At 42.4% G+C, this 13211-nt stretch overlaps 1 protein-coding gene across 3 annotated transcripts in view; it reads right to left on the minus strand.

Annotated features, from left to right (window-relative positions):
- TRHDE (thyrotropin releasing hormone degrading enzyme) overlaps positions 1-13211 on the minus strand; it is a 222708-nt gene that overhangs the window by 178450 nt on the left and 31047 nt on the right. For all 3 annotated transcript variants that reach the window (XM_078863594.1, XM_078863596.1, XM_078863595.1), the window contains one exon: positions 10252-10528. In XM_078863594.1, coding sequence (XP_078719720.1) covers positions 10252-10528 — 277 coding nt within the window. The remainder of the gene's footprint in view (positions 1-10251; positions 10529-13211) is intronic.

A 13211-nucleotide genomic window follows, 5' to 3' on the forward strand; every position in this document is an offset into this window, starting at 1 on the left:
TACGTAGCCGACCGTGCCAATCGGAGGTGCGGCAGTGGGAGGGGGGAAGGACAACAAACGGAACACAAAGAAATAGTTCTAAAGAAATGATTTTGCAATCTACACAGCTCCAGGGGCTTCCAAATATCGGGAGGAAGAGAGCGCTCTGCAGACGACCGTAGTAGGAGCAGCGCATCTGAACGGGACGCAAAGCGGCATCTTCACCCCGCGCCGCTGTCTTCGTGCGGCGGTCGATTCGTGGCACGACTGACCACAACTGTCGTGAGCTTGCCAGCTGGGTGACGGTCTAGCAGTGGGTGAACCCGGCACCAAGCCCAGCGTCGAAGGTTCATTGCCTCCGGCACACCCGCTCATTTGTGCAGGGATTTATGAGAGCTGATCAAAGAGTGCGTACTGACAGAGGCGGAATGGCGCTAGAAAACAGGGTCAACGTTCAATTAAAAAGTACATTGCTCTTAGCAAGGATTACCTCATTATATAGCAACGGATTAACGGGCGTCTGAAGTAATCTCAGCTTTTTCATATCGCCGTGCGCATTGTGCATTTAAATTGAATATGAAGAAAAATAATGAGCATTTAACAAAAAACTGATATTATGGAGAACAATCAGAAAAAAGTGTTGACAAATGAGAGCATACCCCCAATTAGAAACTAGGCCTCCCAGTGACGTGCACGTGCCCGGTAGGATAAGTATAAACATGTGAATATGAAATAGCCTCAAAGCAGCATTACAAGCATAGGGGGAAATTTACTTTCAGAGTGGATCAGTAAGGGAGGTTTTTTTGTTGTTGCGAGTAAACCTACTCTTAGTCTCCTTGCAAAAGAGATGATGAATGTCATTTGGCTCTCGCCTGCTTTCAGTGTGGGACACGAGGAGTGAATTGATCTTTGTAATCATGGCTATAACTTGCTTCGAGGACACAGAGGTCTTGCACTCGGCGGTACACGACTCGTTAAGAATGTGTCTCGACATCTGGCGGAGAGAGTTTCGTGAAATGTATTTCCTGCAAAGGCCATCACCGCTGCCATCTCCATCGTTACGAAGATCCATTTATTCGACGGCGCCCAACAACGCAACAATTCCAATTGTTCTTACACGATCGCATTGTGCCACTTAAGTGAAAGTGTTAATTATATATTTACCTCCACTCACCCCCCCCCCCCCGATTTCACTCTTCTACTCTCATTGAAATGGACTCCTAAATTTCAGCTCACCCTGAATACGCAAACGGCTTCTCGCGTTCGGGCTCAATCTTTCACCGTACTTTCTATAAATGTTCCGCTGAAATTACTGCCATTCCTCATGCCCGCCACAATCCAGCGTATCTGGCACGATTCTCATTTTCCTATCTGGGGTTGTTGCTGTGTGCAACACAAGTAATTTACACAGACACAGACAGAGAGAGAGAGCAGAATGTAATAGAATGCACACCTCCTGATTTATACATTCAATGGCATCATTATTTGCATACATACGATATGGACTTTTGTCGGATCACGATAGCAGCGGAAACAGGTAGATCCCATTTTATGGGAAAAAGTGCGATTTTAGAAATATGTATTTTTTTTTTTACAAGATAAGATCGCCTTCACGTGCGCAACGCTTACAATGCAATGCATGTGCCAATAATTTTTGAGGGGGTGTGCATCGAATATTATGCATTTCGCTCTGCAATTCCGTTGTAAACATTTTCACAAGTACAACCCCTAAGCGGAGCCGTGTTTCCCACGTGAAATTAAACAGTGTTTGTGAGCAAAAACAAAATAGCGTGCGTTTTTGAAGAGGAAATGTTCCCCTTGGTGCACCGATGGTAAATATGTAAACGTGGTGCCGTATAATCACATGTAACATGTAACATGTTCCCATGACCAAATCACCCAGCATGTAGGCGATCTCGTCAAGCATCAGAAGCTGTGCAGGGCGAGACAAGATAGTGCTTTGATGCATGACCACTCCATATTACTGGTGTTAGAGCTCAGTGCTATGTTGTGGGCAGTTCAGCAAGATGCATTGTTGTACTGTACTCCTATGCATCCATGTCTATGCTCCCGCGCCTTCACACAACCCACACTTTCCAGGATGGTGATGTATCATCAAATGACATCCAGGACCCACACTGTGTGGGGAGGACCTATCCAGCAATGGATTGACAAAAAAATGTGCGTATGTAGGTGTATAATGTTAGTCAAGAGCCAAAGTGTTCTCATACTCACACACATATTCAACATTCGGCCATGTTCATGTTCGGGTTGCCAAGTCTGACTGACGCTAACCCGGGAGGTGTTTTATTTTTTTATTTTCTTAAAATATCCTCTTTTAAAATCTCCCGGATTGCTTTCAATAGGCGCTGGGAGATCAATGCCAATTCCCGGTAGAGATTCCCGGCCAATCCAGGTAAGGGTTGGCAACTCTCGTTCATCTCCATTGATGTCCCTGAGCCAATGGTGAAAATTTAATTTATCTGACAAGCGCTATCCATTGGTGCTGCACCTCTGTGTTGACTATCCACAGATGTGCAGTCCAGAGATTGCTTGTTCAGGCCACGAATAGCGGGAAGGGCCTCCACTGGAGGTGCTCTAGAGGAGTGGTTCTCAATCCGGGGGTACACGGACCCCTGGGGATACGTGGCAATGCCCCTGGGGATACACGTGAGGTGATTTATACAATTGTGTGAAATGATAACATAGGTGAGAGTCATTGGTGAATAGTCATGTATGAATCTGCCAATATAAAACAACTACAATACAATTTTAGTCCATGTGGTAACCTAGAATGATCTAAAATATCCTTCTAAACGCATTGATCGTCAACAACGCTGGTTTCCAAGAGTAAACAATGTGGTTTCCAAGAGTAAACAACGTGGTTTTCAATAGTAAACAACGTGGTTTTCAATAGTAAAAAACGTAGTTTTCAAGAGTAAAAAACGTGGTTTTCAAAAGTAAAAAACGTGGTTTTCAAGAGTAAAAAACGTGGTTTTCAATAGTAAAAAACGTGGTTTTCATTAGTAAACAACGTGGTTTCCAAGAGTAAAAAACGTGGTTTTCAATAGTAAAAAACGTGGTTTTCAAGAGTAAAAAACGTGGTTTTCAAGAGTAAAAAACGTGGTTTTCAAGAGTAAAAAACGTGGTTTTCAAGAGTAAAAAACGTGGTTTTCAAGAGTAAACAACGTGGTTTCCAGAGGTGTGGACTCGAGTCATGTGACTTGGACTCGAGTCAGACTCGAGTCATGAATTTGATGACTTGCGACTCGACTTGGACTTGCATAACAATGACTTTGTCCCACCTATGAGATGTGGACTCGAGTCATGTGACTTGGACTCGAGTCAGACTCGAGTCATGAATTTGATGACTTGCGACTCGACTTGGACTTGCATAACAATGACTTTGTCCCACCTCTGGTGGTTTCCAAGAAAAACCAGCGAGCACGAACACATGACGTCACGCATGCAGAGCGTGACGTCAGTGGCGTCACTCCTGGGGGGGGGGTGAAGACCGCACCGGGTGACACCATCAGAGGGGGTGACACCAAGATGGCTGTCTATAACATTTTTGTGCAGTGTTTCAGCAGGAATGTATTATTTTTCATAAACATATGCCTGTATTTAGTTATAACAACAAAAACATTTTTCGTAAGCCCAGCTTACATGTACTGTATCAATATACCTACAAGGCTAAAACTCTGTGCTAAGGCTGCCGTCCATGAATGACGTCACGCACCTGGGGGGGGGGGTAGACATTTGTGACGATGTGTGACGAGGGGGGGGGGTGAGAAATATGACGTCACATAAAAATGCGCAACTTTCAATATAAACAACACGTTCTACTTAATTAAATAGAATTGTTCTTCTTGGTTCTTTCGGTAAAGTCACGTAGAAGGGAAGTAATAAAATAATAAAAATAAAACATAATAAAACAATTCTCACGACGTTTCGGCCACAACGCAAGCAGCCGTCCTCAGGCGAAGAATGAGAACATTATCAAGCTAGGAGCTTATATAGGTGTTGCGAGGAGGAGCGCCTTAACAAAAGAATGTGCATATGAAGAGGAATTTAGCATACCAATGGACAATGCGTAGGAGGTGGGCGGAGGGGTTTCAAAGTCCCATTATGCCCATGCATTATGCAGGATCAACAGCACCACGGGGGGGCGCAAGAAGATGAATCCCTGCAGTCACGAAAGCTTTAAATCGAAATAAATAGAATTGTTAAAACAACACTAATTTTGATAAATTTTCATTATTAACTATTTCATTATTTAAATTTACTAAGGTCACCTTATATTTATTCCATGAAAGAGCATTTTGCTTCTCCATCGAAGAATGGAGGAGTATACATTTAGTTAATCAGCATTTAGATTTTAATGATTCTACCAGGGCTTTTCATTCCGTGGAATGAATATGTGATTGTTATAATTGTACTCTCCATTTTGCTTCATTCTACTACAAAGTTTCAAGCATTTTTTATAGTGATAATTACTTTTAATATATGATAATTATAAGACAATTTCAATATAATATTCTGAACATCTGCAGTTTTAGTTAGACGATGAATATTTTCAAGTGAATTTTATGCTAAATTTCAGCTTTCCAATGCCTCCATTTTAATAAGTGTTGTCGCCTACAACATCAGAGTGCAGAGCCACATTAAATACGCACGACAATGACAATAGTTTAAAGCAATTTGAAGCATTTTAACACGTAAAGCAGTGCACTATTTGTCTTTTGTCAACGTGACACTATTTTACTGATTGGCCGTGTCGGGTGGTGGAGGGTTACGACACATCTATAAATAACGCGATCTAAACCCAAAAACGTTGATTATGAATTTGAAGCATGTTTTATTTTCAAAATGGAAATATGGTTTTGGGGGGGGGGGGGCAGAGCTTTGTGACGTCATATTTGAGGGGGGGTGTGACTTTTTGTGACGCCGTGTGCAGAAGGGGGGTGGGGTAAAAAAAACATACAAAATCGCGTGACGTCATTTATGGACGGCCCCTAATTTACTTTTTTACATGCTTTCTTTTAACTCACTCTGTTGTTGTTGTCGTTGTTGTATCCTCAAATCTTGTAACTCAATTTTAAATCACTTCCCAATGTGGTAGCGACTGCAAACTTGGTATACTTATGTCATACTGATGCCAATATTATATTCTATCATAAAAAACAACGTATATATATTTTTAACAATCTTTTTTACACGTTATCTTTCGGCTTCGGTCTAATTATCCACGGTCAACTGACGTTGGCTGTAATTGGCCACGGTCCCTTACGCTATGGCAAACTTCAGGGCCACTTTCTGGAGTCGTGGAGTTCTTCCATTATACTAGTACATTTCATAAAAGCGTGTTTAAAAAAATTAAATATTACTTTTAACCTTCTAATGTGCTCCGGTCAGAGCTGTCATTGTTACCCAACTACAGTGACGCTTCTAATCACGTGGTCTCGTCTGCACGCGCTACAAGCACGCGCTGTTGTGTTCGTCGCTGCTCGTGTTTTTATAGTCGCTGATTTTGTCAAATTTGCTGGTGTTTGAGCTACAATATTGTGGTAATCAGTGTGAACCTATCTCAATAATTTCTTTGGAAAATGAAGTATCAATTAAAGTAAAAGAAGGAGAAAAATCTAAAAAGGCTTCCGCTCCGTTACTAATAATGTTGTAACTAATAATGTTGTAATTCAATTTAGAAAGATTTTACAAAACAATTTGGTTGTTCATATTCATATAATCTAAGAAATATCACGTTTAAGCAATTTAAAACTATATCACATATTATTCTATGATTAAAATTGATAATAAACTTACATGTAAAACAATTATTGATTATATAACTATTTGATAACTAGACAGAGAAATTGACAATTTAAAACATGAAATGGGAGGAAATGCTATGTTTCTTGTTTAGAAATATAACTTAAATCTTAAAATCAGTTTTTTATTTTAGTCTTTTTTATTATCTTTAAAAACATTACTGTCTTCCAAATATATATCTGCTTTTGATGTACAGTAGTTCTTAAATGTTTAACGTTTTTTTACTTCGAATTCTATTGTTTTGTTACCGAATTTTCACTTTAACCACGTGAAACTATGTAAAAGTAAATACATTTAGGCTGTACGTATGACATTGTAATATGAAGGTGTAATTTTAATGTTGCTAGTTGTTTACGTCACTACTATTGCCATTACATTCAGTGATTTACGGGAATTACGATTTACGAGTAACATTAGTACAAAACACATTACTAAGGATTCTGTACGGTCTGTTACGGGAGGAGGTCCATGGGGGGTGACACCACGAGTTACCGCACTGGGTGACACCAACCTTAGTGACGCCACTGGCGTGCGTTGCATTTTTATTTTGTATTCGCCTGCAGCTACTCGCTACGTTAGGATACTTGACAAAACTGAAAATTAGTTAAAAATTGATGTTCATTATAATTGTTTTTTTACCCTTCTATCTGGCAACAAAACTGACACCGTTTTACAAGGAGTCATGTTTGCATAGACCGCAATACCTACAGTCATAATACAAACAAAAGACTCCTTGTAAAAAGGTGTCAGTTTTGTTGCCAGATAGAAGGGTAAAAAAACAATTATCATATTTTTACTGGCAAATGAGGTTCCCATGGTGTAATTGATGTTCATTATTCATACTTTTTTTTCTCGGAACCATGTTGGGTCAGGCAAGGGGCGACTCGGTTGAAACAAAATTCAACAAGGGGTGGTACAGTCGCCAAAAAATGTTGAGAGGCACTGCTCTCGAGAACACCTCGAGACGGCATTTGGCCTACTCTTCCACGCTGCCCAGATGATTTGTAAGGGGTGTAAGTACACACACACTAACCCACCACACTAATATTGCCCATCGACTAATCCGATTTGCCAAATGTGAAAATGTTCCCGCAAATTAATGACACACAGCAACTATTGCCCCCCATCATTCAAAAACTTGTCAGGACCCTGAGGCATTCCTGGCCACACATCGTAACGCTGCAATACCCCGGTTTAAGTCGGGGGATGCGTTCCTGAAAGGTGCGAGGACGAATATCGAAACGAGGTCAATCAAAGCGACGTACAGGGTAGTAGTGTGTGGTGGAGGCGAAGGTTGAGAGGCGACAGGATAACGAGAGAGGACACGTGATGCGGTCAGCGACGTCAGTGTGGGGTTGAGGTCGACGCAAATGACGTAGTGGTGTTAATCATAAAGTCACGTAGAAGGGAAGTAATAAAATAATAAAAATAAAACATAATAAAATAATTCTCACGACGTTTCGGCCACAACGCAAGCAGACGGCTGCTTGCGTTGTGGCCGAAACGGCTGCTTGCGTTTTGGCCGAAACGTCGTGAGAATTATTTTATTATGTTTTATTTTTATTATTTTATTACTTCCCTTCTACGTGACTTTACCGAAAGAACCAAGAAGATGAATCCTTGCAGTCACGAAAGCTTTAAATCGAAAGTTAATCATAAAGTGACGATGTGTTTTAGAAATGACGTTAAAGGGGTAGAGACGTAAATTAGCGTGTTACTGTCTTAAGACGAGCACGCATTTTATCAGCTCTGGAAGGAAACGTGCACAGGGTTAATCCTTATCTGTGATATGAACTCGTGATCCCCCGCGGACGATAAATTGTGCCTCAGGCACTCTGCCATTGTACCACCTGGCCTGTGTAATGAGCGACTCTCAAACAGTCCCATTCGTCCGGATGTCTGTGCACAACTTTCGCACATTCAAAAAGAAAACCCACTTCAGCTGTGCTCTAATTATACAAACAGATGACACGCGAGGCGCTGTGTATGCCTATGACCCCCCCCCCCCCAGCATCTAATGTGATCTCTAGCCACCATCCGCAGAGTAATGGGTAGAGGGGGGAGGCGTGTGTGCATATGGGAACGGCGGCTTTATGAGAAATATTATTGCTGTTGTTACCGCAGGGTTTACGAGACCCCCCCCCCCGCAACGATACTTTTCGTCGTTGTAAACATTCGCGTAGGCTGCTCAAATGATTATTGCATCCCCCCCCCCGCCGATGCCACCATAGTCAAAAGGTCAGGCCCTTTTCCTCCAAGCTTCCAAGAAAAACTGCCGTGATGGTAGTAAAAAAAATGCAATTATACGCAACACGAAAACATGTGGACTGGTTTAGGATTTGTTTTAATAAATTGGAAAGTAGGCCTGTGATTAATCACGGGTCTGGGGCTCTCTGAAAATGCTCAACAATATTCTATTTATAATACAGACATTGGGCATTGTTAATTCATGGGATGTAATGCAATATTGATTACATTTTTCATTCGTTGATTACACATTTATCGAAAGCTTTGTGGAGAGTTCTGTATTTTAAACCTCCTTCAAAGGCAGTCGTTCAGTCTTCACGAGTGGACAAATAAACTAAACTACAATTGATAGAGCAGCATATGCTTTATATAGCGTAGATTACACATCATACAATGGCATGAGAATGAGTGTATGTGGAGTATGTCTCAAAATAAGGTCCTTGGGAGTAGACAAGCGGAGTGTCTATGTTTATTAAATGTTTAAAAGTGAGAATGGTCAACCCTGCTCGACAAATTTAGACAGTCAAAAGCCTACTTGCTGGACTGCATCTTAAAGTCAGTTCACTGCCATGGAAGTGCATACGCTGGCTTTATCCCCATGTGATCCACTGACAATACTGGTTTACAGGCATGCGCCACCACAATACAATCTACGTAGTAAGCGGCTAGTCTGTATGTACGTCTGGAGAACTCCTTTGAGACCTCAACCAATTTCAAGAAACGAGGAGCCATTTGAAGGCTTATGGAATGTAATGTATGGGAAGGAGATCACAATTATGAAAATAATTTAACCTTTGACCCGATATTCACATAATTTGGCCGCTCATCTACTCTGCCATTTAAAATAGTCCAATGCTTGAAGGGAGTCTCATTTCATAATCACACAATGTCTTGTATGTATGTACTGTACGTTGAACTTCTTTCACACCGTACATAGCCAACCGTGCTTATCAGAGGCACAAGGGAAGGACAACAAACTAAACACGAAGAGCAGTTCTAAAGAAATTAGTTTTCAATCTAGATTTTTCAAGTGCATAGCTTCAGTGGCTTCCTAATATCGGAAGGAAGAGCGTTCCAGACAGACGCAGAAGCGCGTCTGAAAACGCTCGATGCGGTGAGCATCATTGGCGTGTGCTTCTGAATCTCAATGGACTTCCCACTCGTGCAGCATACACGTTTGTTCATTAAATGGTCAGACGGCTCCGGTTTGAGCTGTGGTCTCACGGTCGGCGAAGCTGGGAGTTCAAATGTCAGTCAGCGCATAAAATCAGTAACACTGTGGGATGGCTAAAATGTTAGTAGTACGCGTGACGTGAGGCCTGCCAAAAAAAATGTGGAATTCCCACCACTGACTCACTACCAAAAATGAATGAGCATTACTCTCATGTTCGTTTAACACGTAGGAGGCTTTAGCGACCAATATCATCCATAATACAGCAAATTTGTTTGTTAGATTGCGTAAATATAAATGTGTCATTAAACCTGCCACCACCCGACACAGCCAATTAGTAAGGTTTGTCATGTAAACAGAACATGCCAATTCGTTACTAGTACAGCACACCGGTGTGTTGGAGAGCAAATCCACAACACTTACAATCTGAATACGACGTTTCACCAGTAATTACAACCGGCATCATCGGGCGGCAGCCATATTTGTCAAATTATGTTCACTCGGCCTTGATTGAAGCGAGGATTATGAGATTTTGATACTGGAATGTGTATGTGTTTGTATGTGCACCTAGGCTGGCACAAGGTCTGTGGTGATGTCACCGCCACTAAGTAGAGAATGGCGGCTGCTGTTGTTGTTGGGAGATGTGGTGTGGTGGTGATGGCTTGTAGTGCATTGCAGAAATATGGTAGACCTAGTTTTAGTTCACACTTATTAATAACGGCAGTATCAAGTGAACCGTTCCTGGGCTCTAACCCAGGCCTACTCAGCCATATAAATGAGTGCTTGGTACTGGGATGACAGATAAACATAATTCACTACGGAGTGGATTACTGATAAAAGACAAAACAAGAAGCTGGAGACATTACCGACACGAACTGTAGGCAGGAATCAAATATAAGACCATGGGTTCACAACGCGGTGTGCTAACTGCTGCGCCACCGCCCCGCCCCACCGGCACATGCGAGGCAAAACGGAAGATGGAGCAGCGAACGCGTCACCAGCATACCACGGCGCCTCCCACCCACCTTGATGCCGTTGCGGGTGATGCCCTCTCTGTACTCGAAGTCGCAGAGGGCCCAGGCGAAGAAGTAGGTGGACATGGGCGGGCTGCGCTCGAAGTGGTCCACCACCCAGCCGGGCTCGGGCGCCGGCTCCTGGCTGGCGAGCGGCATGTTGGAGAGCGCCAGCATCGCGTCCGCGTGGTGCAGGCTCAGCGTGAAGGTGGCCTTGTAGAGCGGCTCGTCGAAGCAAGGGAACGCCTTGCGGGCGTGCGTCGGGGAGAACTGCGTCACGCCGAGGTACCTGGGCGCACGCTGGACCCGTGTTAGCTCCGGCGGGCCCCAGGCAGTGGGCCACGGCTCGCCACGCATACATGGCGGAACAGCTCCGATTACATATCTGTCAACCCCTTATCAGTGCCTACTTCATTACAGACTAATTCAGACCTTATTGGTCACCCCGTGCCCTTATAAATCTCAATGTTCATTCAGCAAAGTCCCATGTCAAGGGAGAAACCAAAAAATACAAAACATTTAAACTCAATTTCCCTGTACAAGAATACGGGTAAACCATATGGGTTGACAGGTATGCAATTAGCATGGGTTGGCTACATACGGTGCGAAAGAAGTTTAACATACATGCAACACCCTTGTTTTTGGGATTTGTTTTCGTCTATTCCCCCCATCCCCCCCCATCCCCCACGACAGTGCGATGGTGTCTCATCAAGAAATGTCAGAGATTTCGCATTGCAGTGGCACCCTTATCACGAGATCTCTGCAAGTGACCTCTGGTTCAAACAGTAGTAGGCAGACATGCTACTGCTGGCGAGTAAGATTTGTCACATGATATCCAAACCATTATTTATCATTGTCATAGCTGGAATTTTGCCAAATGAAGTGCAAACCCCTACTTTAAATGGGATCAATTTAATTTGGACAGTCATTGGTGACTACTATCCTTGAGAACTTGGCATAATTTCGGCCCATGGTCTTGATCATAATCCAGAATCGGAGCAGTGCCAAGAAGCGCAGTTTCGTGACCTCTGGGCCACTCAGCCACCTCTCAGCAGAAGCCCTCTTAATATAGCCGATAGGTTAACGATGCATGCCTCTTGCCGAGGTTGGTGCAAATTTCTAGGTGGCTGGGTGGCTCAGAGGGCCTTACACTCGTGCCACAGCACTGAGCTCGCCCTTCAGAGGTTGTGGTTTAAACTAGTAATTGCCGTGCCAAATATTTACCTAGGAAGGTCCCAGGATCCTGAAAACGCTCATTAAAACGATTATTGAAGCCCCAGGTCTATGAGGGGTAATACTCAAAACACTGCAATCTCCCTAGCCACCTTGCAGCACAATGACTACAACACCTGGCAAACCCCTGGTGGTCACCCGTCCAACTACCATCCAGGTCCAACCTGCTTGGCCTCCGAGATTTGATCAAATTTGGTCAATGATCGTGATTTGGGTTCGTAGTGGTTTCAGCCGCTAATGAATAAACCAACCTATCACATATAAAATAAGTCGGTCTTATCCCAGTCAACAATGGTTGCACATAAAAAAAAACATTGCAGAAAATATATTTTCTCACTAAATGATCCATAGTCCACCTCTAAGAACTAATAATAATGACTCTTGTTGCCATGCAGGGGACAATCTTTGATGGGCACCGCAGGGTGTGCCACAACACGTGGATAAAAGTGACTTCGAAAGTAGTTCTGCGAAGCCACCTGTCACAGGCTCTTGCCTGACATGAGATACACCAGTCACTGAATTCCAAACATAATTTCTTCATCTCGACATGATGCCAAGAACCCAGTTGGAATGGACACAATTATTTTATATATAAATAATTATATTCTATAACCACATATGCGGATCCTGCCTTTTTATTGTAAAACTAATATTAAATATGTTGACATTTTATGCACTAACAACAAATATATTCTATTCAAGGGATTGTTATCTTGGCACAGAGAGAGGCTTATTTTATTATTGAGCTCTTCACAACAGTAGAGCCACGTATCACTGGGAGACAACAATCAAGTAACAACAAACATCACAGGCTTCCTACTGGCATCCTTCAATGCTCAGTCTATCATACACAAACTCATTATATTTCATGAAGCCTCCACATTCCACTGTGTGAAATGACAAGAGAGAAACTGCACGTTGTTAAATGGCCACAAAAATCCATAGACACGTAAAAATAAAGTGATGAACGTAATTTATTTAATATGCAATGATTTTAATTGTACTTTATCTTACTTACAAGGGGCTTAGGCAAGGATATGTGCTCATTAATTAAACGTGATACAAAAAATAAATGTTGACTCTCCACATCTGTCAATGTAAAAGAATCAGAGAATTGCATCAATTGTATACAATAATGAAAGGACGTAACTGGGCAGTTCCGTGAATGTTGGATGAACATTTCAGACACTATGAAGACGTGGCGAATCATTAGTATAACGATTCAAGTGGCTTTATATTTTAGCGTAGTATGTTAACCAATTAGGACTGCGATTCAGACAGAAATAATACCGCCAGATTTCTTTACGAGAGGAGAAATGCTGGAAAAATGTTTATCTCTCATCGGCGCTGGGATGGCAACGGTGCATCGAGTTTGACGTATGTGTCAAACCATTAATTTATTCCATATATATACGCCATATTATATTAAATTGCAAATAATGGGATTCACACTGACACCCCAAGTGTATTGGTCGGATGGGTTTGGAAATGTTTTAACTTCAGTTGTCTTCTTCGTGAAACTACCCAACTTTGAATGAATTGTTTAAAGTAGAAGGGTGCATCCCCATAACAACTCATTCACACGAGGGCGATTTCAAAAACGTGCCCCATTGTTTCAAGATACAACCTCTGACATTGCAAGCTCGGTGTGCTATCCACTACACCACAGCAGCATCCCAATGATTTAAATGTATGTTAAACTATTCTTAGGTTTTTTCGGTAAAGTCACGTAGGTAAAA

Source organism: Lampetra fluviatilis, chromosome 16, assembly GCF_964198595.1.
Source record: "Lampetra fluviatilis chromosome 16, kcLamFluv1.1, whole genome shotgun sequence".
Lineage (NCBI taxonomy): Eukaryota > Metazoa > Chordata > Hyperoartia > Petromyzontiformes > Petromyzontidae > Lampetra > Lampetra fluviatilis.